Raw genomic sequence first — 26,707 nt, forward strand, 5'->3', positions numbered from 1 at the left:
TATAATAGTAACAACAGTACTTAAGGTGGTGTTCAAAATACTTAGCAGTAACAGTCTACATCATCAACAAGCTTGTAGACCGAGCCTTCATTTTAAATCCATACTTAATACATTTTTCAAATTCTTGAAATTTTTGGCAAGAAACCAAAGAGTCACTTGTTACTTTCATCCAAAACATCTTATTCAGCAGTTACTACACATAGTTTTGTGTTCAGTTTTACACAGTAAAACCAATTATGTCCATTTTCATTCATCCAATTTTTGACTCACTGGAAAAGAAGGAAACAGTTATTACTATCATGTAACCAGAGTATGAAGAAGTTACTTTTTACTATTTTAAATGTTTACAGCAACAAGTATTATTTTAGCATCCAAAAGAAGCAAAGCAATGGCCAGTGTTGTTCTACATTCAATCTGTAGTAGCAGATGTAGTATTCACGGTCATCCGAATTGGACAAATTGTTTAACAGGCAAACTCATTGCTGCAACACAAAAACTAAACACGGTGAAGAAATGAAGTATAACAAAATTAAGTATTTTTCTAAAATATTTACTAAGGACTTGGGACTTCCAATCAGGCTTTTTTATGATCGATACTGATCATCAATTTCATGTTACTAGAACTGGCTAATTCTGATACCAATTTATTTTCTTTACCCATTTATTTTTTTAACAACACAATTAGATAAGGAGTGTCCATTTTAATTAAAAGACAAAAGGAAAGGCCTGAACTCATTCTCTTTAAATTTCTGCCTCTTTTCTTGCACTCTACCAGTCCTCTCTATGCAAAGCATGTCTCCCCATGTTCCCTTTTCTCAGCTTATGACTCCACCTTCTTTAATGTAAAAGCAAATATTCCTCTGTTTAAGTTCAGCAACAAAACAACACATGCAATTCCTTAACTTCTATAATGCCTTGTGTAAAGGGGTACAACAGCTAAATTACCGTAAAGCTTAGAAAAGCAGGTTCTAGGAAAAATATTTTTTTGAGATCTGCTTCTTTACCAATCAAGTTATTTGGGTGAAAACTGGCAGATCTCAATCAAAAGCCAATTGACTGGAGCATCACTGCTAAGCACATTATAAACTACATAACATACACAGTCAACCACATAGAACAAAAGTGAAAAAATGGCTGCTGCATGTGAGCAAACATGCAAGTGCAAGAAGTCCCATTCTAAAAAGAGCATATCTGCCGTTCAACAGAAAGCAACTTTGACATACATATATGCGCTTAAGAGTTTTTTTTTTTTAAATTAATGTGTAGTTCCAAGAGGCGAGAGCAAAACTAGGGCAAGAACGAATCAGAAAGCACTGACAGCCCTGGATTGGAGATTGTTTACTTCAATAACCATACCGACAATCTCCTGAATTAAATATATTAAAATGTATCTAATTAAACTGGCCTACGTTTTTACTGTACTACAAATTCTGTGTACATTCATTTCTGAAGTTCTGTATGGAATGGTGTAAGATTTGACATTTTTTCTCTGTTTTTTGTGTTGTTCCTGTTCCCCCCAAAAAAAAAATTCCTCTGGAAGAAGTTGTGCATTTTCTGAAAGAAGTACAGGGGTGCCAATATTTTTGGCCATGAGTGGATGTGTGCGTGCTAACTCATGCATACAAGGCAATTTATTAACTGTAAATAATGCAACCCAGGAAGACTGGTTTCATGAGAAATAACAATTCAGTTTTAATTTTTTTCTTACTTTCAAAAGTAGGCAGGCACTGTGATGAATTAATAAAATAAATTAAGACGTAAATTAGAAGTAAATATATCAGGAAAACCAAGGAGAAAAGAAAAATAACATACACACATAAATGCAGTACCCCAAACTGTGAAATAGGATTTCAAACTATGGGGTATAATACAATAAGTTACTTAATAATGTGCTTTGTGTATCACAGGACTTTAAAAAGACAAACACCATTATAAACAGTAAATATGCAATTTTTGTTATCAAATTTTCTCATGAAAATGGTATATACTTACTGTTTTTAATTAAGCTGTCTGATAACTCTGTTGATGTCTGCCCCCCGTGGCCCTGGTTCACCAATGTCACGCAAAAGTCCTGCTTTATCTTTTGCTGCATGACGAGCCACTGATAATTTAAAAGGCCAAAGGAATAAGCTGGCTTCTTTAAAGTGTTTTCCACATGAAAAAATTTCATGAATGAGGTCTTCCAAACAGATTATGCCATAATTCCCTTGAGAAAAAATATTTACATACACAGTCATTTTAGACATCTGACAATTTCGATTAAAGATACTTTCAAATTACAAATGCTTACAGTTGTTTCCATACTTTTATAATATAAGCAAGTTAAGATACAAACTCACTACCACACAGTTTTAGGCACTACTGCAGCAACCTCATGATTTACATTTCAACTTTTCAACTATAAGGTTACACATTCGAAATACAGATAAAAGACTGAAAATTGTTAAACAGGAAACATTACAGGAAAGGCTGACATTGAAATTGTATCATTTCCAGAAAGAAAATTATACAAAACATTACTGAAAAGAAGGTGAAACTATATAAATGAAGATATTGATACCAACGCAGTCTGCAGTCCAAAAATGGACCTATAAAAATGATCCAGATCAAGAAACATCTAAATGTTTATCTATTACTCAACAAGAGTTACAAATCCCAAGGGCTCAACTTTAACATATTTTTAGTATAGACTTCACACTGAACTTTACAAATGACCCTTAAATAAATTTTCACCACGGAAATCTTTTCAAAATAGTGTACTTTTAACTGAAACTAGTATGGATACATATAGTTGAATTTAGTTACATCAAAACTTGGTTACAAAAATTACAGTTGATACTATTTTATAATTATAATTTATGGACTAAGCACACACCACAAGTCATGTAGAGCGCTTTTAAAAGTGCAAAATGACAGTTGTACTGCCAGTCAACAGCACTTTTTCTCTCCTGCCTTGGAGTAATCATTTATATATATTTAGTTGATACTTTTAACTAGCACAAAGTTCAGATGTTGTGAACATGGACCCATGTACATCTCTGCTGCAATGGTCTGGCGGCCTGTCCAGGACTGTTTTCTGTCTTGCACCCTATGCTGTTGGGATAGGTTCCTCTGACCTCTTTTAGGGCGGGTGTTGACTTTTGTCGACAGGAGGGGTTGAGGGTGCATGTCGACAAAAGTTGACATCCAGGGGTAGAGGGCGAAAATCAGCTGTTAGAGACAAAACTCACTGTTACGTCACAGGCATTCCCCTCTCTGCTCGGAGGAATGTTAGACTCATTGAATCGGCATCTAATCCTTGCGTGAGTCACGAAATGTAAACAAAGGCAAGATGGCATCGACATCTCAAGAGGGAGCGAAGCGAGTGCAGAAAAGAAAATACTCAGCAGACGATGTTTTGTGCATTATCGCTGATTCAGACTCTGATTTTTCTGAATCTGATTTTGTTGACAGTGGTCAGGAGATCAAGCAAGAGAGTAAGGAACTGGCATCTGCTTATCGGACACCAGCTGATGCCGCCCCAGGTGATCGGTTGCCAGCTCTATGCATTTGTGCAACCGATTACACCTACAGCAAGGTTTGTGGGGGAGGAATACCCAGACATTGATCCGTGGGAGCCAAACTGGCTACCGGACTTCACAAGAGAGCATGGCTTGCTGTTGGACATGACAGATTACCAGTCGCTGGACTACTTCAGGCAGCTCTCTCCTAATGCTGCTTTTCAGCTACTGTCAGATGAGACAAACAGGTATGCAGAGCAATTATTTGAATCGCGGGCTGCGCTTGCAGCGCATTCTCGTTTTTCAAGTGGAAACCCACAACAAAAGATGAGATGAAGGGCTTTGTGGCATTACAAATAGAGATGGGACTAGACTGGCAATATAACTTCAGGGAGCATTGGTACATACGTGCTTTGTCCCCTGGTGGCTTTGGACAGGTTATGCTGCGTGATAGGTAAGTGTTGCTGCAAAGTTTTATTCACTTCTGTGATAACCAGAAGCAAATCCTAAGGGGTGAGCCAGGCTATAACCCCATGTATAAAGTTCAGCCCCTGTTTGACATTGAGGAACCAACATATAAACAATTTTATCAGCCTGGCCGTGATTTATCTGTGCATGAATCTATGATAATAAAAGGGACACCTTTTTTTCCTGACAATATATGCCAGAAAAGCCCACAAAGTATGGCATAAAGGATTTTGTACTGGCAGAAGCAAACACTAGTTTCTGCCTGAAAGTAATTACATATACAGGAAAGTATTTCTTTCAAAGATAGAACTGTCCTTTGACAAGTCAGGTTGTGCTGGAGCTGCTTCAGGGCTATGAACATTTGGGTCATGTTGTGTACATGGACAATTTTTATGCATGCCCAGAATTGTTTATGGAGCTACAGAGCAGGGGAATTGGAGCTTGTGGCACAGTGAGGGTGAACAGGAGACACATGCCTTCACAGTTGAAGCCAGACGGGCTGAAGAGGAAAAAAGGTGACAATCCGGTTTTGATGCAGGCGGAAAACTTGGTGGCATTGGCATGGCACGGCACGATGTCAAACGGGTGACTTGTCTCTCTACAGTACACACTAACAATATACGTGATAAAGTGCAGCAACAGACAATTGAAAAGGAGGCACCAGTGCAACACAAATTGTAAGCAGTGCAATATGGCAATGCATGCAATTGGCTGCTTTGAGCGATATCATATTTTGCTGGACTCTGCTATGTAACATGTATGTGAAATCATAGAGTATGCAGGCTCATACAACATGTAAGACATTAACATTTGTCAAAAGTAAATATTTTTTGCTGATTTGATATGTTAAACAATTGCTTTGTGTTCTTTTTAAAAAAAAGTTAGTTTTTGGAAAAATATTCAGCCCTGGGAGAAAAGAAACAAACAAAAAAATAGCTCTAAAAGAGTTAAGCTGATCTAAGTACATTATGTGTTATTGTTTCTAATTTTGGAGTTTTAGTAAGTTAAGGGGCTTCCTTAGGGTGACACTGTAAGCTAGTGGTGGGAACCTAATTCCAACCATATAGTTTGTAATCTAATAACCAACCCACTTTGCTCCAATTCCCACTTCGAGGAGTAAGAAAGAAACCTTAATTGAGAAACTATTGACCTGTGATGGAATTTCTACACCACTGGGTTCCATATTGCCGAAAGAAAAAAAGACATTCAGTACAGTGAAAATCCAAAAAAATGTATGAATAAACTACTCTCTTCAACATATCTTTTCACACAGTGTTTAGACAAAGATATTAACTATACAGACTGTATTTCTAAAATCAGGCTTTTGTTAGAGAAAGTTCTCAGTTAGTACAAAATAGCCTTGAGTCAACGTTACAAATTAAATTCAAAGCGGATGTCCTTTTATTACACTGGTGGTTTAGTGTTGCCAATTTAACAGCAAAGTTCCTTATAGCAATACTGAAGAGATTAATACAACAGCTTCCTTTAATCAGCTAGGTTCGATTAAATATAATAGCTGTGAAGCATTTCAATTAAATCAGTCAGCAAAAAGATAAATATTATATTCTAATTACATACCTTTGACATTTAGTAGCATCCAAAGGTCCCAAAATAGTTAATCATTAAAAGTCTTGTGTAGACATCATTAAAAAAAAGACTACTTTTATATAGAGAACAAAATAAAAATATGTTTTATGGCCTTATTTCTAATATAAACGTGCTGGTACAAAAAAATGTCAGGATGTCCTAGTTTAACAGGCAGGCAATTTCAAGCACATTTCCCCTTATAATTTGCACATCCATCTGAAACTGGCATCAGATTTTATACCTTTATGATACTGTGGTTCTCTCTACAATACAGTACTTTTTGTCCAATCTTTCATAAGAGACTGATGGATATACACTTGACTTGATAGCTAAATTAAATAGCCTTCCCACATTTATCTCCAAAATACTTTAAGCAGTTTTTGTATGACTTTATAGCAACTTTAAAGGGCACTTGTAAAATATAGACTGGAAATCTTTCATCAGTGCCAAAGGTGAAAGTTTGAAAAATACCAGACAAATGAGACAGGATATTGCACCAATTATCTCCAGTAAGATGGTAAAAGATAACGAGTAGAGAGCAGGTTGGGGAGACCCTGGAGAGCTGGCGATATGTTCTAGAGAGGAGAGGAATGAAGGTCAGTAGGACTAAGACAGAATTCATGTGTGTGAATGAGAGGGAGGTCAGAGGAATAGTGAGGATGCAGGGTGTAGAGTTGGTGAAGGTGGAGAGGTGTTTAAATACTTGGGATCAACAGTACAGAGTAATGGGGAGTGTAGAAGACAGGTGCAGGTGAAAGTGCAGGCAGGGTGGACTGGGAGAAGAGTGTCAGAAGTGATTTGTGACAGACCAGTACCAGCAAGAGGAAAGGGAAGGTCTACAAGACAGTAGTGAAACCAGCTATCTTATATGACTTTTGAGATAGTGGCACTGACAAAAAGGCAGGAGATGGAGCTGGAGGTGGCACAGTTAACTCTTTTAGGGTAGATGTCGACTTATGTCAACACAAGGGATTGAAGGCAAATGTTGACTTAAGACAATAAAAGGGGTTGAAGGCAGATGTCGATTAGCGTCAATCAGCCTTAAACGTTGATAATACTCCCCATTATGTTAGTTTGACTCTCTTTGCTAGAAGGAAAGAGAGATGGTTAGAGAGCTAAGCAAATGCACAAAGCAAAATTCTCCATGGGCAACGCTTTGCACATTATTTTTGAAGAGGACTCTTGACTTATTGGATTCTGATTTTCATGCAAGTGATCTGGAGATTGAAAACGAAAGGGAGGTACCTACATCAGCTGATCGCAGTGCTGAAAATGTTTGTGTAACTGATGTACGTTTGCCTGGGAGGACTGCCACTTATGTTGACAAGAGATACAAACCAGATTGTGTCGTTCTGTGACTGCGGTCATCACCTATTTGTCGTCTGTAACAGCGGTAGCAGCGCATTAGTGCTGCTGGCTGTCGAGCTGTCCCAGTGCGGCCTTTGCATGCATCATCAGATGCCGGAAATAACAGCACCAGTTTAACATATACTACGTGAAGACAACTAGGTGGCCGGCAGCTGCACGAAGACAGCTTGGTAGCTGGCCAGCTGCACATTCCTGCTGGCGGCCGAGCAGTTCTCAAGCAGCCAATGCCGCCAGGGACAGCACACATGCAGCGACAGTGGCCACAGCATTCAGCAACATACGCCTCAAATAGCGGCACCAGTGTAACACATAATGCAAGCAATGTAATGTGGCAATGCACACCATTGGCTGCTTTGAACTTTACTATACCTTGTAGGACTATAATATGTAATAGGTATGTGAATTCACATAGTGTAGAGGTTCATGGAACATAAAACAGTGACATCTGTCATAAATATTTTATGTTGATTTATGTATGAAACCATTGCTTTGTGTGCTTTTCAGAAAACTTTGTTTTTTGGAAAAATATTCAGACTTGGGTCGAAATTTGTGGGGAGGGTATGGGGGAAATTCAGCCCTCAAAGAATTAAAGATGTTAAGATTTGCATTAGGTGTGATGAGGATAGACAGGATTACGGATGAGTACATCAGAGGGTCAGCTCAGGTTCAACGATTTGGAGATAAAGCCAGAGAGGTGAGATTGAGTGATTTGAACATGTGCAGAAGAAAGATGCTGGGTATACTGGGAAAAGATGAAGGCCTAAAAGAAGGTTTATAGATGTGGTGAGAGAGGACATGCAGGTGGCTGGGTTGACGGAGCAAGATGGAGAGGAAAAGAAGATATGGAAACAGATGTTCTGCTGTGGCGACACCTAACGAGAGCAGCTGAAAGAAGAAGATGGTAAAAGATAAATTTGAGTTAATGTTCTATTTAGACACTTGCTTCTTAAAAATGAAAACACTTCTTCTTACCAAGGTGTTGCTCAATAACAGTGTTGTCAGTCAGAGGGACACTCTTCTTCTCAACTTTACCTTGCCCTCTCTTCAAGATCAGCTCACGAACAGATTTCAGATTAGGATAACTATTACAAAAAAAAAGTTATATTGTTTTGAAACAATTGACACACTGAATTTTTTTTCTGTATATTTTTAAACTCAAGTTAAAACTTGACGGCTGGAAGGTATACAATGTAATGCTTGTACTTATTGTTCATTGTACTTTAAGTGTCCCAAAAAAATAACGTGATAAAAGCAGTTTAATAGTTAACAGTTGCCTTTTTAAACTCACCCCCATGCTACATATGGTGCCACTACCTCCAGCTCATCCAGAGTGTTCTTGTTTAGTTTGACAAAGCAGCCGCTGAAGATTTTTCTCAAGCGCAGAAGCCTAATTACTCTACGCACCTTGGGGCTGACACCTTTGATCCTTAAAAGAGAAAATAAACAAGAAAAAAAAATAAACACTTGTACTGTGTTAAAATATAATCATTACAAAGATTATAATCTTGAGTTTGCTCAAGACCAAATCCTTTTGCAGATGTACACTACATGCAAGGACCACCAAAAACACTACATCAAAAAATAATGGTATTTTCTATGATTGAAAAAGTACTGAAAAATAATGTAGAATATATAGAGGGAACTGCGGTGGGTTGGCACCCTGCCCGGGATTGGTTCCTGCCTTGTGCCCTGTGTTGGCTGGGATTGGCTCCAGCAGACCCCCGTGACCCTGTGTTCGGATTCAGCGAGTTGGAAAATGGATGGATGGATATAGAGGGAAAATATCCAAAACTCATTCTTAACTATTTTATATATGTATTCCTTTACTTCCAATCAATTAACATAAGCAAACAAGTAATTTTTTGAGCTATCAGTCCAGTAGACATCTGTATTCATGATAGCTGATGGGCAAAATGAAATTAAAATGTGAATACTCCAACTGATAACACAAGTCCGTTATAAAAAAAAATATCAAACTGATACAGAGACAAATACATTCTCGAATTAACACAATCTGATCTAATTGTCTGCTGATTGATTAACTATAGCTAGTGATAACTGGAAAATCACTATGGTTTGTTTTTGTTGTTGCTTGGTTAGAAGTGGAGCTACAGAATAAAGGAGAGGCACAAACTATATTTCAATTGCAGATGGTTGCACACCACAGAGGTAGAATCATAAAAATCTTTATTTTTGTCTGATTTAAATAATGTACACACCACCAATTGTGCTCATAGTAATTAAACGGTTGGTTCTTTGGGATGTCACTAAATAAGTCATCAAAATGGAGTTTAACCACAGGAAAGAACCACATCTAAAGACCTCAATCTTACCCACTATCACTTTTTAGACATACAAAGTCTAGGAGAGTATACTGAAACACAGCCAAAAAGATACATCACCATGATAAAGATCCTAAATATTTCAAATCTATTTGGTAAAACTCCTAAAAGTTATAATTTCAACACTGAATTTGCTTACTTTCACTCAACAGTTCAAGATACTATGGCATTTGAGAACCTTGTAATGTGAAACTGTGCAAAAAAGTATCAGTTTAAATTGCATTACATTAATAAAAACATTCTGCAAACAGGACTCTTTATATCTGCGATCCAGCTACTGGTAGCTGTGAAAACTACAATACATACTTGAGAAGCAATATTTTCACAGGGATAGGTCAATGTGTGATCACATTACAAATAAACATCACAGTATTTTTCATTCAAAACAATTACGCCTAGGAATGCAAAAGCTACACATTACAGTAAATGGAACTTCATCTTGCAGAATGAAATGACACAGGTTCACAATGTGACCAGCCAAACACAGGTTATATCGATCAAACATATACCGGTAACCCCTTCACGAATAAATACTTGAGCCCCCTAACTGCGGCAGAACGTGTCACAGCAAGATATATTTACAGTTTAACTCACTAATTTCTTTTTTACTTGTTCCACAGTGCTGGCAAGCAAGTGCCCTCATTTCTTACCCCACTAGTTAACTGGTGGCAGCATGCAAGTGCACTTGCCATAATGAACTGATTTAGTGGCAAGGCAAGTACACGGCATCAGCTGGGGTTGGCCACACAGATTAAAAGGAGAGGGACAGGTAAAAAAAGGAGAAAAAGAAATCAAGAAGTGAGTAAGTACAAGATCAAGAAATACAACAGCGGTACTCGAGTTTGCGATAGAAGCAAATGAGTGAGAGAGAGAAAGCGAGCACCATCTGGGAGTAGATTGCCAGAAGGTAGTTGGTGTAGATCCAACAGTTCTTTTGTTTTTACCCAACAAAATAACTTGTAATACTTAACGATATGATATGCACTTACACTAAAATATTAACAACCAATATTTATATATGATTTTTATGTGAAACAAATAATTTCATTAGTAATTTTAAACCTTCTACTGAAGGAGTTCCTAATTGGCATAACCAGTACTTAATACATTCAAGCATTGCATTCTGAGCCACCTTCTCATGCAGTATTTTTGGCATTGCTTGATAAAACACAACCACAGGTAGTGTGATATTCTTGATGTGGCAAAAAACTTTCAACAGGTTCACACTAGAAATCTAGTGAATGAGAAGGTTCTGAAGTGGGCTCTTCATGCAAATAAACCAATCATTCTGGAAAGACCAAGGAGTCCATAAGGAAGAGTGGGAGAAAAAGGTCACAGTGGATGTGAAAAGTAAGGAAGAAAAATTAGACTTAGGAGTCACACAGACATTTAGGATAAATTGTTCTGATATGCTTTCCATATTAAAATATGACATTGATCTTAATTAAAGAAATAGCACAAGGGGTTAATAAATGTCAGAAACCTGTTCAGGCACATTAGGAGACCAGAAAAGGTCAAGTGAACAACAGAGACTAAAATGTAATACACAAAATGTACTGAAAGATGACTAAGTGATCAGACGTCCTGTACTCAACAAGATTGGACAGTTGTTATATACACAGACTTTTCAAGGGTGGTGGATCAAACCAAAAGGTATAACAAGAAGAATCTTATAAAATAAGACTTAAAATAAGTCATTTGGGTGTAAACCAATGAATCAACCAGAGTAAATATATGTATCGATTGACACAGTTGTACAAATTCATTAATATAAAACGGACCTAGCACCTTAATATTTGACCACATCATGCTTTGACAGACTATTGTTATGAGAGTGCTGCAGGTACAATAAATGACGCAAATGAACAAGCTTTTCTCCTGCTTGATTACTGACTAAATGTTTTTATCATATTTGTCCTGTTACAGGATGTTTTAATTAAAATTTTGATTTCTACCACAAAAGGTAAATAGTAAATATAGATAACACTTGGTTATCAGTTTTTTTAAGGATGTGCCATCATTCAAAATGTTTTCGAATTAGTAAAGACACTGTGGTACAGATTTGGTGGGTTTCCACCACCTTAATGTTAAACAGAAGTCAACTTTTCAATAAACTTTTGGGTTCTGTGTCTAAACAATGATGATCCTTTCAGAAATGGTAAACCATTTTGTTAAATTGTTAATACAAGCTACCCCTTAAAATGATTATTTCATGTTTTAATAAAATCCTTATCATCAAGACAAGAAGCAGTGAAAAACTTACTGTCGAATTCGAATAACAAATCCAAGAGATGAAGTAACAGGCTGCGTGCGGCGGAAAGGTTTTTGTGCTGACCGTCTTAATCTGGTTTCATCTCGGAAATTTACCCTGCTTTCCTTTAGGAAGTCTTCAAAACGCTTGAACTTCAGTTGTTTACCTTTCTGTATCTGGAAAACATACCATCACAAAAGTTTAACATTTCTGACATGTGGTTCCAAAATCTGCTCAAGGCAAACTACTGAGCAAAGTATTCTATAAAAAAACACCCTGAAAAATTGATAAAACATACATCATATGTATTAGAAGTACACAAAGAAATAATAATTGTAATACAATTGTGAATAATTGTAAAGTAAGCAGTTTAGCAACAACTTAATTTTACTTTTAACTTTTATATAGAGCTACTGTAAGAGTCAATCTTAGAAAGTTAATGGTTTAAGTTAAATTCATATTAGTGTTTGCTTAATTTGAATAGAACAGAATTTTCTTTTATTGCCATAGACAATGGCATAGTCTTTTACCCCCTGTAAGTTAATAAGAGATAGAACTTTCTTGCTATAACTAAGATGCAGTGTGTTAATTGAGTCAGCTATTATTTAGAATAGGTCCCAGTGCATGCAGGGACTGAAAGACCCATTTACAGCATGAAAATGGGACAGGCATACAGTTTTCTGACCATTTAGAAATGGTTCAGCTGTATGAGAGAACTTAAAGAAACAAACAAGATATAAGCCTTAAACAGAACTTTTCTTGCAGTATCAATCTTTTCTCTATTTTTGTGTGAACTGTTTTACTTTGAATTTTTACTAAATGAATGATAAAATTATTTATTTACTAAATAATAAATCTGTGAACTTCCCCTTGGGATTAATAAAGTATCTATCTATCTATATATAAAAAGTCAATGTATGTGTGTGTGTGTATGTATTGTAGAAGAAGAATATTCTGCTCAGCACCATGTATTTTGTGTGTTTAGTAAATTAGAATTTTTATAATAACTATTTTGTAACTTGCCAGTGAGAGACGCTTTGGCTTATGAACTAACAAAAATACTGTATGTTATTCCAGGGTTAAGGAGAAATAATGTCCACATGAATAAAATCTAAGCTGTTTCTTGTTTTTTTCCTCTCTCAGAGTGAATGTTTCAAGGACAAGGTCACAAGGCTGCAGAAAGTACATGTAGTTTATGCAAAGGCGTCTCTCCTGTGCTTAGCTTTGAGAACACAGATAATGCTTAGCTCAACAGACATATTGTTTAACTTTACTGTTTTGATAAGGATGTTCTTTCTGTCTCTGCGGTGGGTTGGCACCCTGCCCGGGATTGGTTCCTGCCTTGTGCCCTGTGTTGGCTGGGATTGGCTCCAGCAGACCCCCGTGACCCTGTGTTCGGATTCAGCGGGTTGGAAAATGGATGGATGGATGTTCTTTCTGTCTTATTAGTCATGAAATGCTGAATTATAAAACCCCCTCCTAATTTTTTCTCGGGGTTCAAAATTGAGCTTTGCGGCAATAAGTTATGCTCTTTTGAATCTCTACTTACTGTGACTCCGAATGAATAAAAAAAAGAGAATTGAGAAATATTATCTGCCTGTTGTCAGTGTGCCTTTTTCGTCCACAGTATGTATGTTTCATGTCACTTGTGAACGGGTGCAGCGATTTTCATGAAACTCAGTACACGTTTCTCATGGGTTGACTAAAAATACTGTAAGGTGAAATCAACCCTAACCCACCCCCTTCTGGGTAGGGTGGGGGGTTGTCGTGCAGTCTTGTATGCATGTTATTATCCAGTTGACACTCTGAACGACCACCAGAGGGCAAACTGGAGGTGATTGCGAGCATTCTTTATGTTTGAGCACCACCACGCCCGTTGTTTTTGAAATTAAATAGAGTTTGGCAGTTCTGAACATCAACTGGATGATAACATACAAACAAGACTGCAAGACAAGCACATCAGTGAGTCTTCATTGTTTGTTAATTTATTTTTAAAGTTGGTTTTTTTTTTAAATTATATTTTTCTCAAAAAATGAATATCACAATTGGGTCAATAAAAGTGTGTTTCTTTGAACACTTTTCATATATATTTTCTTCTGTTACTTGCACGTGAGATGATAAAATTTCAAGGCCTGATCCTTGTGATCAACATGCCCATTGTGTTATTGTAAGTACTGTGTAAGGCTTAGTGACATCCATATTTTCCCTGACACTAAACACTGAAAGTTGCTGGATTGTGAACAGTACTTGGGGGTCTAACATCTCTCTTAAGCATTTTGTCTTTCTGCTATGCACCTACTGTCGCATTATTAACTCTTTTAGGGTGGATGTCGACTTTTGTCAACAGGAGGGGTTGAAGGTGCATGTCGGAGACATCCAGGGGTAGAGGGCGACAATCAGCTGTTAATGGTGACAATACTCACTGTTACGTCACAGGCATTCAATCTCTGCTTGGAGGAACATTAGACTTGTTGACTCAGCATCTAATCCTTGCATGTGCGTGAGAGTTACGAAATGTAAACAAAGGCAAGATGGCATCGACATCTCATGAGGGAGCAAAGCAAGTGCAGAAAAGAAAATATTCAGCAGACGATGTTTTGCGCATTATCGCTGAGTCAGACTGATTTTTCAGAATTTTGATTTTGTTGAGAGTGATCAGGAGATCAAGCAAGAGAGTGAGGAACTGGCATCAGCTGATCGGTTGCCAGCTGAGCGCATTCATGCAGCCAATGCACCAACGGCAAGGTTCGTGTGGGAGGAATACCCAGACTTTGATCCGTGGGAGCCAAACTGGCTACTGGACTTCACAAGACAGCATGGCTTGCTGTTGGACACGACAGATTACCAGCCGCTGGACTACTTCAGGCTGCTCTCTCCTGATGCTGCTTTTCAGCTACTGTCAGACGACACAAATGGGTATGCAGAGCAATTTTTTGAATAGCGAGCTGCGCTTGCACCGCATTCTCATTTTTCAAAGTGGAAACCCACAACAAAAGACAAGATGAAGGGCTTTGTGGCATTACAAATAGAGATGGGACTAGACTGGCGATATAACTTCAGAGAGCATTGGTACAAACATGCTTTGTCCTCTGGTGGCTTTGGACAGCTTATGCCATGTGATAGGTATGTGCAGAAACAAATCCCAAGGCCTTAGCCAGGCTATAACCCCATGTATAAAGTTCAGCCCCTGCTTGACATTGTGGAATCAACATATAAACAATTTTATCAGCCTGGCCGTGATTTATCGGTGGATGAATCTATGACAAAATACAAGGGATGCCTTTTTTTCCCCCGCCAGTATATGCCAGACAAGCCCACAAAGTATGGCATAAAGGATTTTGTACTGGCAGAAGCAAACACTAGTTTCTGCCTGAAAGTAATTACATATACAGGAAAGTATTCCATTCAAAGATAGAACTGTCCCTTGACAAGTCAGGTTGTGCTGGAGCTGCCTCAGGGCTATGAACATTTGGGTCATGTTGTGTACATGGACAATTTTTATACATCACCAGAATTGTTCATGGAGCTACAAAGCAGGGGAATTGGAGCTTGTGACACAGAGGGTGAACAGGAGACACATGCCTTCACAGTTGAAGCCATACGGGCTGAAGATGAAAAGAGGTGACAATCCAGTTTTCATGCGGGTGGAAAACTTGATGGCAGTGGCATGATGTCAAATGGGTGAATTGTCTCTCTACAGTACACACTAACAATATATGTGAGAAAACCTGCTGTGTTGTGTGCAGCAACAGACAATTGAAAAGGAGGCACCAGTGCAACACATATTGTAAGCAGTGCAACGTGCAATTGGTTGCTTTGAGCGATATCATACTTTGCAGGACTTTGCTGTTTAACATGTACAGTATGTGATATGTATGTGAAATCATATACAGTGGAACCTCTAGATACGAGTTTAATTCGTTCCAGCACTAAGCTTGTATAGCGAATTTCTCGTATCTAGAACAAACTTCCCCATTGAAAAAAATGGAAATCCAGTTAATCCGTTCCGCACCCCAAATATATTAACATAAAAATCAATTTTCCTAACAAATAACACTGATAAATTATATATACTGTAGTCTACCTTTAATAAATAACACTGGTAAATAATATAACTGATTATTAAAAGAATCAAAACAGGTGTCTAAAGTGCAGTAGAGCATTCAATAAATAATCCTTAAAACAGTTGTGAAGTGGAGGTTTAAAATACACAAGATGACAATCCCCGGTGTTTCTTCTCTGTTAGCGTCTCACCTGCGGGCTCTGCAACAGGCGAGACACTCTTAATGCAGCTGACCTTCTCTACACCGTCCTGCTTCAGCTGTTTGGCTCGTCTGTTCAGCTACACGCGAGCCTGCGCACACACACGCACGCACGCGCACACACACACACACACACACACACACACTCTCTCTCTCTCTCTACCGGCTCGCGCTTCTCTATATATGCGGGGAGGACATGGCAGCTGCAGCCCATCAGCCACAGGAACAATCATGGATGTGAGCAGTTTCCCACCTGTGCACTTAAGTGACAAACGCAGACACCGCAGATCGCGGCTCGCAACTGCTACCATGCCCCCTCGCTAAGCCGCGAGCTATACCCACAGCCTGGGTAGTGGCTCGTTACGCGAGCCAATGCTCGCATTTAGATCTGAATTTTTCGCTCATACTTTCCTCGTATTTTGAATTTCTCGTATACGGAGGTGATCGTATCTCGAGGTTCCACTGTAGTATGCAGGCTCATACAACATGCAAGACAGTAACATTTGTCAAAAATAAATATTTTTTGTTGATCTGATATGTTAAAAACCATGGCTTTGTGTTCTTTTTTTAAAAAAAGTTAGTTTTTGAAGAAATATTCAGCCCTGGGAGAAAAACAAAAAAAAAATAGCCCTAAAAAAGTTAAAGCTTCATGTGACCAAATTTACCAAACATATCATGGCAGTTCGGTCGTACAGTGCAATATGCATCAGTTTCACTATGTGTGTCAATGTCTAATGACCATTTCACATTGTCACAGTATCACTTGATTCAACTAGTAGTTCAGTTTAAATGTGCTCTAAAAAGTTGTTTTACAGCTTCTTTTTTACAGGCTACTACTGTGTATTTTGGTTGAAAGTTCCATTCTACTTATCAGAATATTGATTTACCATAGCGTGGGAAAATGCATAGAAATATTCATGATTTTCTTGAGCATGACGTTATTTTATCCACTAGATAGCAGCGGAATAATGTCCTGAGCGTTATTTGGGCTTAACACTTTACACAAGATTATAACCGCATAACCCAACGTCTCTACATTATATTCTAAGTCAGAGGACTCTTGATATCACATAATATGATTTGGTGTCCCATCTACTGTTAAATTCTGGTCCGTACTTGTAAAATTTTTATGTTTATACTGTATTGAGGATTTGCTCTGTTCTGTGTATTGTATTGTATTGACCCCCTTCTTTTTGAAACCCACTGCATGCCCAACCTACTTGGAAAGGGGTCTCTTTTTGAACTGCCTTTCCCAAGGTTTCTTCCATTTTTTCCCTACAAGGGTTTTTTTGAGTGTTTTTCCTTGTCTTCTTAGACAGTCAAGGCTGGGGGGCTGTCAAGAGACAGGGCCTGTTAAAGCCAATTGCAGCATTTCTTGTGTGATTTTGGGCTATACAAAAATAAATTGTATCGTATTGTATTGTACTTGGGGTTAATGCCGAGGAGGTTAAACAAATGCAATGCCGTTACCTTGATTAACAACCTGAACTCTGATCTATGGAGAAAACTAACCAACAATATAGTAAAACCTCCACTAAAATCTTATCAGTTTCTGGCAAATTAAAAACATTTCATTATTTTATGTAGGAAACTTGGAGTAAGGCTTTTAAATCCCATCATTTTGGACAGCCAGCTTCCACCTTTCATACAATGAGAGAGACACCAATAGTCTAAAGTAAGAAATACCTTTCTCTTTCCAAGCAATGCTTGTTTTGCTTGATTTGCTTTAATCGCCTGATAGGCCTTTCTTTTCTTCAAAAGGTTCTCTGGGACCAGTTTTATTTTTCGTTGCTCTCTGTGGGGGGAAAGCATAGAAAATAAAATTACATTTTTAATAACATCAGGAAAATAAAAATTTGTATTCAACTTGTTTTCTGCTTAGCCAGTCTACAAGCAATTTGCCAATTTATTCTCTGTGAAGAAGATATGTGACAAACAATTAACAGAATAATAGGTTGAAATCTATTTTTTAAGGCAATGAAGAAAAATGCACTTGTGCCGTGAAGAACAAGTTGATTGACATCTGTCTGAGAAGAAAAATATAATCTGTTTTACTACTGCCAAAGTAAACATAAGCACAGCACTTTGTCCTCATGATTTCCAGAGATTTTTTTTTGTTTAAAAGTAACTACGGTAAAGCTTATTTTCTGCTTTTCCAGTGAGCATGTATTGTATCAATTTATTTGCTGTAAAGAAGATGTATACTAAATATTTTCGATTAAAAAAATGCTAATCTGAATCAAAATTACATGGTCAGACGAAACCAAGATAGAGATTTTTGCCCTAAATTCAGAGATATGTGTGTCTCATATGTAACACTCCCCACATCTACATAGAAGTAGGTATGGAGTACCTGCATCTAGTTAAAACAGAAGTACATGTACATGCATGTAATTAAAGTTACCCTTGCTCAATGAAGTGATTACATACAGTGCATCCGGCAAGTATTCACAGCGCATCACTTTTTCCACATTTTGTTATGTTACAGGCTTATTCCAAAATGGATTAAATTCATTTTTTTCCTCAGAATTCTACACACAACACCCCATAATGACAACGTGAAAAAAGTTTATTTGAGGTTTTTGCAAATTTATTAAAAATAAAAAAATTGAGAACGCACATGTACACAAGTATTCACAGCCTTTGCCATGAAGCTCAAAATTGAGCCCAGGTGCATCCTCTTTCCCCTGATCATCCTTGAGATGTTTCTGCAGCTTAATTGGAGTCCACCTGTGGTAAATTCAGTTGATTGGACATGATTTGGAAAGGCACACACCTGTCTATATAAGGTCCCACAGTTGACAGTTCATGTCAGAGCACAAACCAAGCATGGAGTCAAAGGAACTGTCTGTAGACCTCCGAGACAGGATTGTCTCGAGGCACAAATCAGGGGAAGGTTACAGAAAAATTTCTGCTGCTTTGAAGGTCCCACTGAGCACAGTGGCCTCCATCCTCCGTGAGTGGAAGAAGTTCAAAACCACCAGGACTCTTCCTAGAGCTGGCTGGCCATCTAAACTGAGCGATCGGAGGAGAAGGGCCTTAGTCAGGGAGGTCCAGAGGTCTTCTATGGAGAGAGGAGAACATTCCAGAAGGACAACCATCTCTGCAGCAATCCACCAATCAGGCCTGTATGGTAGAGTGGCCAGACGGAAGCCATTCCTTAGTAAAAGGCACATGGCAGCCCGCCTGGAGTTTGCCAAAAGGGACCTGAAGGACTCTCATGCCATGAGAAAGAAAATTCTCTGGTCTGATGAGATGAAGATTGAACTCTTTGGTGTGAATGCCAGGCGTCACGTTTGGAGGAAACCAGGCACCGCTCATCACCAGGCCAATACCATCCCTAAAGTGAAGCATGGTGGTGGCAGCATCATACTGTGGGGATGTTTTTCAGCGGCAGGGACTGGGAGACTAGTCAGGATAAAGGGAAAGATGACTGCAGCAATGTACAGAGACATCCTGGATGAAAACCTGCTCCAGAGCGCTCTTGACCTCAGACTGGGGCGACGGTTCATCTTTCAGCAGGACAACGACCCTAAGCACACAGAGCCAAGATATCAAAGGAGTGGCTTCAGGACAACTCTGTGAATGTCCTTGAGTAGCCCAGCCAGAGCCCAGACTTGAATCCGATTGAACATCTCTGGAGAGATCTTAAAATGGATGTGCACCAATGCTTCCCATCCAACCTGATGGAGCTTGAGAGGTGCTGCAAAGCGGAATGGGCGAAACTGGCCAAGGATAGGTGTGCCAAGCTTATGGTATCATATTCAAAAAGACTTGAGGCTGTAATTGCTGCCAAAGGTGCATCGACAAAGTATTGAGCAAAGGCTGTGAATACTTATGTACATGTGATTTCTCAGTTTTTTCATTTTTAATAAATTTGCAAAAACCTCAAGTAAACTTTTTTCACATTGTCATTATGGGGTGTCATGTGTAGAATTCTGAGGAAAAAAAAGAATTTAATCCATTTTGGAATAAGGCTGTAACATAACAAAATGTGGAAAAAGTGATGCGCTGTGAATACTTTTCAGATGCACTGTAAGAGTCCCATTCAATTAAAAGTGGACAAAAGACACATCCCAAAGCTGAATAGGGAGTCACTTGATCACAAGATAAACTCACACAAGGCCAACCAGAAAGTCACCATTCAATATAACCTGGAAACACCGAGTACATGGAAACAAACCATGTACTTATGTGAGGAAAATGCAGTCTGCCAACTGACCAGGCTTCAATTTGAACATGATCTTTTGGAGTTATGAGGCAACAGCAACAGTGCCAAATATTGTTCCCCTCAGTGAATCTCTTTACAGTATATGGTAATTTCTCACCATACTAAAAAGACTCTGCACCTGGTCAAGAGGTGGTGCACTGCTATAAGTACCTGGTGGTCCACATTAATTAAAGCCTGGACTGGTCTAGTTATACAGAACTATATAGGAAAGGGCACAGCAGACTTTTTTTATACAAGTAGTGACATCCTTTACATATTCTACAACTCTGTGATGGCTGGTGCAATTTTCTACAAAGCAGTGTGCTGGGCCGGTAACACCTCATCAAAAGAAGTCCTGCCACCTGAATCAACAAGCTAATTAAAATACGTATGCCCAGTTCTACAACACACTTTTGGCACCCTGGAGGAAGATGGGAAAGTTCAGAACATATGCTGAAAGCACGTTTCCACACCCACCACATAACGAACCACTTGGATTGGGACAACCAAAACCAAGTACCATTATGAACAATGTTGCTCATCCTCTCTCTGAGACACTATTATTGAGTACTTTTAGCCAAACACTTATTCAGCATAAGTGTGTCAAGAAATACTACTGGGGCTTCATCAAACCAATAGCAATGCACCTACTTAATGCCTCACCGTAAGTGAAAAGGCAGAACTTTTCCTTCTTTTTAGTTGCTATCTTCTCTCAGTCATTTTGATGTATTTACATTTACATATATGCACTGCATAACGTTTGTTCAGACGAAGTCTGACTACACATACGTCAGTGGTAGTATAAGGTTAGAGTTCAGAAATCCGTCTTGGAGAACTTGATATAGCAGAGGTAGCAAATGCAACAGTCTCCAACATGTTACACATGTATCTCATGTCTCGCTACATATACAGTTGCATGCAAAGGTTCGGGCACCCTTACTTAAAATATCTGTTACTGTGAACAGTTAAGTGAGCAGAAGATAAACAGATCAACAAAAGTCAAACTTATTGATGACATTTATTTTCAGCATTTTATACAAAATTAGTGTACTGTTTTTGTTTTTTTACATCCATCCATCCTCTTCTGCTTATCCGAGGTCGGGTCGCGGGGGCAGCAGCTTGAGCAGAGATGCCCAGACTTCCCTCTCCCCGGCCACCACTTCTAGCTCTTCCGGGAGAATCCCAAGGCGTTCCCAGGCCAGCCGGGAGACATAGTCCCTCCAGCGTGTCCTGGGTCTTCCCCGGGGCCTCCTCCTGGTTGGACGTGCCCGGAACACCTCCCCAGGGAGGCGTCCAGGAGGCATCCTGATCAGATGCCCGAGCCACCTCATCTGACTCCTCTCGATGCAGAGGAGCAGTGGCTCTACTCTGAGCCCCTCCCGGATGACTGAGCTTCTCACCCTATCTTTAAGGGAGAGCCCAGACACCCTGCGGAGAAAACTCATTTCAGCTGCTTGTATTCGCGATCTCGTTCTTTCGGTCACTACCCATAGCTCATGACCATAGGTGAGGGTAGGAACACAGATCGACTGGTAAATTGAGAGCTTTGCCTTAAGGCTCAGCTCCTTTTTCACCACGACAGACCGATGCAGAACCCGCATCACTGCGGACGCCGCACTGCTTGTCGATCTCATGCTCCATTCTTCCCTCACTCGTGAACAAGACCCCGAGATACTTGAACTCCTCCACTTGGGGCAGGATATCGCTCCCAACCCTGAGATGGCACTCCACCCTTTTCCGGCTGAGGACCATGGTCTCGGATTTGGAGGTGCTGATTCCCATCCCAGCCGCTTCACACTCAGCTGCAAACCGATCCAGAGAGAGCTGAAGATCACGGCCTGATGAGGCAAAAAGGACATCATCATCTGCAAAAAGCAGTGACCCAATCCTGAGTCCACCAAGCCGGACCCCCTCAACACCCTGGCTATGCCTAGAAATTCTGTCCATAAAAGTTATGAACAGAATCGGTGACAAAGGGTAGCCCTGGCGGAGTCCAACTCTCACTGGAAACGGGTTCGACTTACTGCCGGCAATGCGGACCAAGCTCTGACACCGATCGTACAGGGACCGAACAGCTCTTATCAGGGGATCTGGTACCCCATACTCCCGGAGCACCCCCCACAGAATTCCCCGAGGGACACGGTCGAACGCCTTTTCCAAGTCCACAAAACACATGTAGACTGGTTGGGCGAACTCCCATGCACCCTCCAGGACCCTGCTAAGGGTATAGATGGTCCACTGTTCCACGACCAGGACGAAAACCATACTGTTCCTCCTGAATTCGAGGTTCGACTATCCGACGGACCCTTCTCTCCAGAACCCCCGAATAGACTTTTCCAGGGAGGCTGAGGAGTGTGATTCCTCTGTAGTTGGAACACACCCTCCGATCCCCCTTCTTAAAGAGGGGGACCACCACCCCGGTCTGCCAATCCAGAGGCACTGTCCCTGATGTCCATGCGATGTTGCAGAGACGTGTCAACCAAGACAGCCCTACAACATCCAGAGCCTTGAGGAACTCCGGGCGTATCTCATCCACCCCCAGGGCCCTGCCACCAAGGAGTTTTTTGACCACCTCGGTGACCTCAGTCCCAGAGATGGGGGAGCCCACCTCCGAGTCCCCAGGCTCTGCTTCCTCATTGGAAGGCATGTTAGTGGGATTGAGGAGGTCTTCGAAGTACTCCCCCCAGCGACCCACAACATCCCGAGTCGAGGTCGGCAGCGCACCATCCCCACCATACACAGTGTTGACACTGCACTGCTTCCCCCTTCTGAGACGCCGGACGGTGGACCAGAATCTCCTCGAAGCCGTCCGAAAGTCGTTTTCCATGGCCTCCCCAAACTCCTCCCATGCCCGAGTTTTTGCCTCAGCAACCACCGAAGCCGCATTCCGCTTGGCCTGCCGGTACCTATCAGCTGCCTCCAGAGTCCCACAGGACAAAAGGGACCAGTAGGACTCCTTCAGCTTGACGGCATCCCTCACCGCTGGTGTCCACCAACGGGTTCGGGGATTGCCGCCACGACAGGCAGCGACTACCTTACGGCCACAGCTCCGGTCAGCCGCCTCAACAATAGAGGCACGGAACATGGCCCATTCGGACTCAATGTCCCCCGCCTCCCTCGGGACATGGTCGAAGTTCTGCCGGAGGTGGGAGTTGAAGCTACTTCTGACAGGGGGCTCTGCCAGACGTTCCCAGCAGACCCTCACAACACGTTTGGGCCTACCGGGCCTGACCGGCATCCTCCCCCACCATCGAAGCCAACTCACCACCAGGTGGTGATCAGTTGACAGCTCCGCCCCTCTCTTCACCCGAGTGTCCAAGACATGTGGCCGCAGGTCCAACGACACGACCACAAAGTCGATCATCGAACTGAGGCCTAGGGTGTCCTGGTGCCAAGTGCACATATGAACACCCCTATGCTTGAACATGGTGTTTGTTATGGACAATCCGTGACGAGCACAGAAGTCCAATAATAAAACACCACTCGGGTTCAGATCGGGGGGGCCATTCCTCCCAATCACACCCTTCCAGGTCTCATTGTCATTGCCCACATGAGCATTGAAGTCTCCCAGCAGTACGAGGGAGTCCCCAGAAGGTATGCCCTCTAGCACCCCCTCCAGGGACTCCAAAAAGGGTGGGTACTCCGAACTGCTGTTTGGTGCATACACACAAAGAACAGTTAGGACCCGTCCCCCCCCACCCGAAGGCGGAGGGAGGCTACCCTCTCGTCCACTGGGGTAAACCCCAATTTATTTAAATTTTTTACAATTGTATAGTGAAAAAAGGAAAGGAGCACCATGTAAAATTTTGGGAACCACAAGATATGTCAGGTATCAGACCTTAATTAGCTATTTAGGGCTATGGCTTTTTCACAAACCCAAGGTAATGCAAACTGCAAAGCTGTTATTAATTCTCTGAGTCCTCAAACCTCGTCCCAACAATCAGCAGCCATGGGCTCCTCTAACCAGCTGCCTAGCACTCTGAAAAATAAAAATAATTGATGCTCACAAAGCAGGAGAAGGCTACAAGAAGGTAGCTGTTTCAGCAGTATGTAATGTTATTAAGGAATGGCAGTTAACAGGAATGGTGGAGGTCAAGCTGAGGTCTGGAAATACCACGAAAACTTTCTGAAAGAACTCCTCGCTGGATTGCTAGAAAATAAAAAAATCCTGTTTGACTGCAAAAGACATTCATTGAGATTTAACAGACTCTGGAGTGGTGGTGCACTGTTCTACTGTGCAACGACACCTGAACAAAAATTACCTTCATGGCAGAATCAGCAGAAGAAAAAAAACTTTCTGTGCCCTAGCCAAAAAATTAATCACCTGAATTTTGCAAATAATCATCTTTTATAAACCCGATGCATTTTGGAGGCAAGTCCTGTGGACTGATGAAGTCAAAATAGAACGGACAAAGGTATGTTTGGAGAAAAAAGGGTACCGAATTGCAGTTAAAGAACACCTCTCCAACTATTAAGTACTGGGGTGGATCGATCATGCTTTAAACATGTGGCACAGGGAACATGTCATTGTTAAACTGAAGAATAGATTCAAATACCAGCAAATTCTGCCAGCAAACATCACACCATCTGTAACAAAGTTGAAATTAAAACAAGGATGGATTCTACAAGAAGATAATGATCCATAACACACCTCAAAATCTACAATGGAATACCTCAAGAACCACAAGCTGGTGGATTTGCCATGGCCCTCACAGTTCCCTAACCTAAACATCATTGAAAACCTGTGGATAGATCTCAAAAGACCAGTGTGTGCAAGACAGCCCAAGAATCCAGCAGAATAGGAAGCATTTTATAAGGACGATTGGGTGAAAATACCCCAAGTAAGAACTGAAAGACTCTTGGCTGGCTACAAAAAGTGTTTACAAGCTGTCACACCTGCCAGAGGGGGGTGTTACTAAGTACTGACCATGTCGGGTGCCCAAACGTTTGCTTCAGGCCCTTTTCATTTGGTATTTTGTACCTGTGAATAACGGAAATAGAAATGTAATCTCGCTTAAAGTATTAAACAAATATGTCATCTTTAACATTTGTAGATCAGTTCTTCTTCTGCTCACTTAAGAATTCACATTAACAGCCATTTTAAGCATGGGTGCCCAAACTTATGCATGCCAACTTCTAATGCACACGTCTTGATAGTCATAATAAACGCCTATTAAACTTTTTATTTGTAATTAAGGAAAGTTACCATGCAACAGTGTATGCTTCTGCTTGTAGGCAGCAGCAGCAGCACCCAATTTCGTGTTTTGCACCTCTAGCATATTATAAAACAATCTGTTTAATTTTCTTTCGAAAACAATACTGTGCATCATGGCTAAAACTGATCAAATACAGGACTGTATGTGTACAGTATATTGGCTATTTAGTCAATGTAGGCACACTACAGTATCCAATATAACTTTGTTTAAGTGCTGTATACTATATGGTGTTTGCACAACATACATATCATATAACATCTTATTTCGAGTATCGTGGACGTTAGGCAACGCTTTTCATTTATTTAATGAGCTTCCGTAAAACACCAAATACACTTATCTTATGTTAGGAAAGACTTTAGGCAAAGGTATAAATGACTCAAAGCACTTTAGCAGCATCTAACAGAAGACATCGCTACTTTGTAGTCCTCAAAATGAGATCCGAGGTCCAATAGTTGTTAAAAGTTCTCATCTCCCAAAATTCTAAATACAAGGTCTAACTGCCTTGAATTTAAAATGGTTAAATATATTAATTCTATAATCAGAAAATAAGACTATTTTTAATCATAGATTTCCTATTTTCTCCACTTATTTTCAATTTATTACCATAATTTCCTCATTTCGCTGCTAAAAAAATACACTGCTAGGTGCAAATATCAGAGAACGGCAAAACAGAAAAACAAAAATTTAATAAGCAAGTTGAGGAAAGCTACGCCAAGTAGCGTCTATGTATTAACCACGTGCAACTTCACAAACAAATGAAATAAGCAGGACAACTGTCCTTTGTATCAATACAAACATTTTTAACTCTTTGTATTGATACAATTTTTGAGGCAAGTTCGAGTTTCTAACTTTAGAATACAGTGGAATGGAGTTTTGTTTTAGGTTTTATTTTCTCCTTGTCATGTATAATAACATCGCACAAGTCTAAAGATCAAATTCTGAAATAAAGTCAAATTCATGCGGACCTGCTTGATACACGACGCATCTCAGCAGAAAATAAACTCTGACTTTATGACAACGAACAAAGATGCAGCCAGTTCGTCATATCACTTCACCGCATGTAGAGATACAAGCAACAACGCTGCGAAGTTATTTAACAATGTGGTTAGATATTCACGACGTATAGTTTTATGAATATTAACGGGCCGCCATGCCCAGCTTTCAGCAATAAACTTTAATTCAATAAACCTCACGAATGACACTTGTTAAGTCGCATCATTAAACACAAGAAGCAATGCAGCCAAAATAAGCCCACCTCAGGTTCTACAACTATCGCAAAAATAAAAATACACGTACAATTACCTAAAACCCACCAGATATAAACATTCGATGACTACAATATTTCTAATCTTATTATTATACCACCGGATGGCTTTAGATGTGCAAACTTTAAAGCGAACATCTTACTTACTCTGGTTCTGCCATGTTGAACGCTTTGTGGTCGTCACGTCCTGATGACGCAGTTTACACGGCGCCAATACTTACGGGTGTCATAATGGAATA

The 26,707-nt window shown here is 40.1% G+C and overlaps 1 protein-coding gene across 1 annotated transcript; it reads right to left on the bottom strand.

Annotated features, from left to right (window-relative positions):
* On the bottom strand, positions 1 to 26,707 carry rpl7l1 (ribosomal protein L7-like 1). The gene is made up of 7 exons (XM_028797209.2): positions 26,616 to 26,707; positions 17,465 to 17,573; positions 11,529 to 11,692; positions 8,212 to 8,349; positions 7,896 to 8,005; positions 1,993 to 2,206; positions 1 to 269 (listed from the first exon to the last, which is right to left on the bottom strand). Exons 1-6 carry the CDS (start codon positions 26,627 to 26,629, stop codon positions 1,998 to 2,000), a joined length of 744 nt encoding a protein of 247 aa, XP_028653042.1. The 5' UTR covers positions 26,630 to 26,707; the 3' UTR covers positions 1 to 269; positions 1,993 to 1,997.

The sequence above is a fragment of the Erpetoichthys calabaricus genome, chromosome 3 (genome assembly GCF_900747795.2).
Source record: "Erpetoichthys calabaricus chromosome 3, fErpCal1.3, whole genome shotgun sequence".
Lineage (NCBI taxonomy): Eukaryota > Metazoa > Chordata > Cladistia > Polypteriformes > Polypteridae > Erpetoichthys > Erpetoichthys calabaricus.

What these genes read in the sequence shown, in the direction of transcription:
- rpl7l1 (XM_028797209.2), bottom strand. An exon ending in TTTGTTATTCGAATTCGACA is followed by an intron (nt 8,350 to 11,528) that starts GTAAGTTTTTCA and finishes TTCTCTTTTAAG; the next exon opens with GATCAAAGGTGTCAGCCCCA. An exon ending in TGTTATTGAGCAACACCTTG is followed by an intron (nt 2,207 to 7,895) that starts GTAAGAAGAAGT and finishes TTTTTTCTCAAG; the next exon opens with GGAATTATGGCATAATCTGT.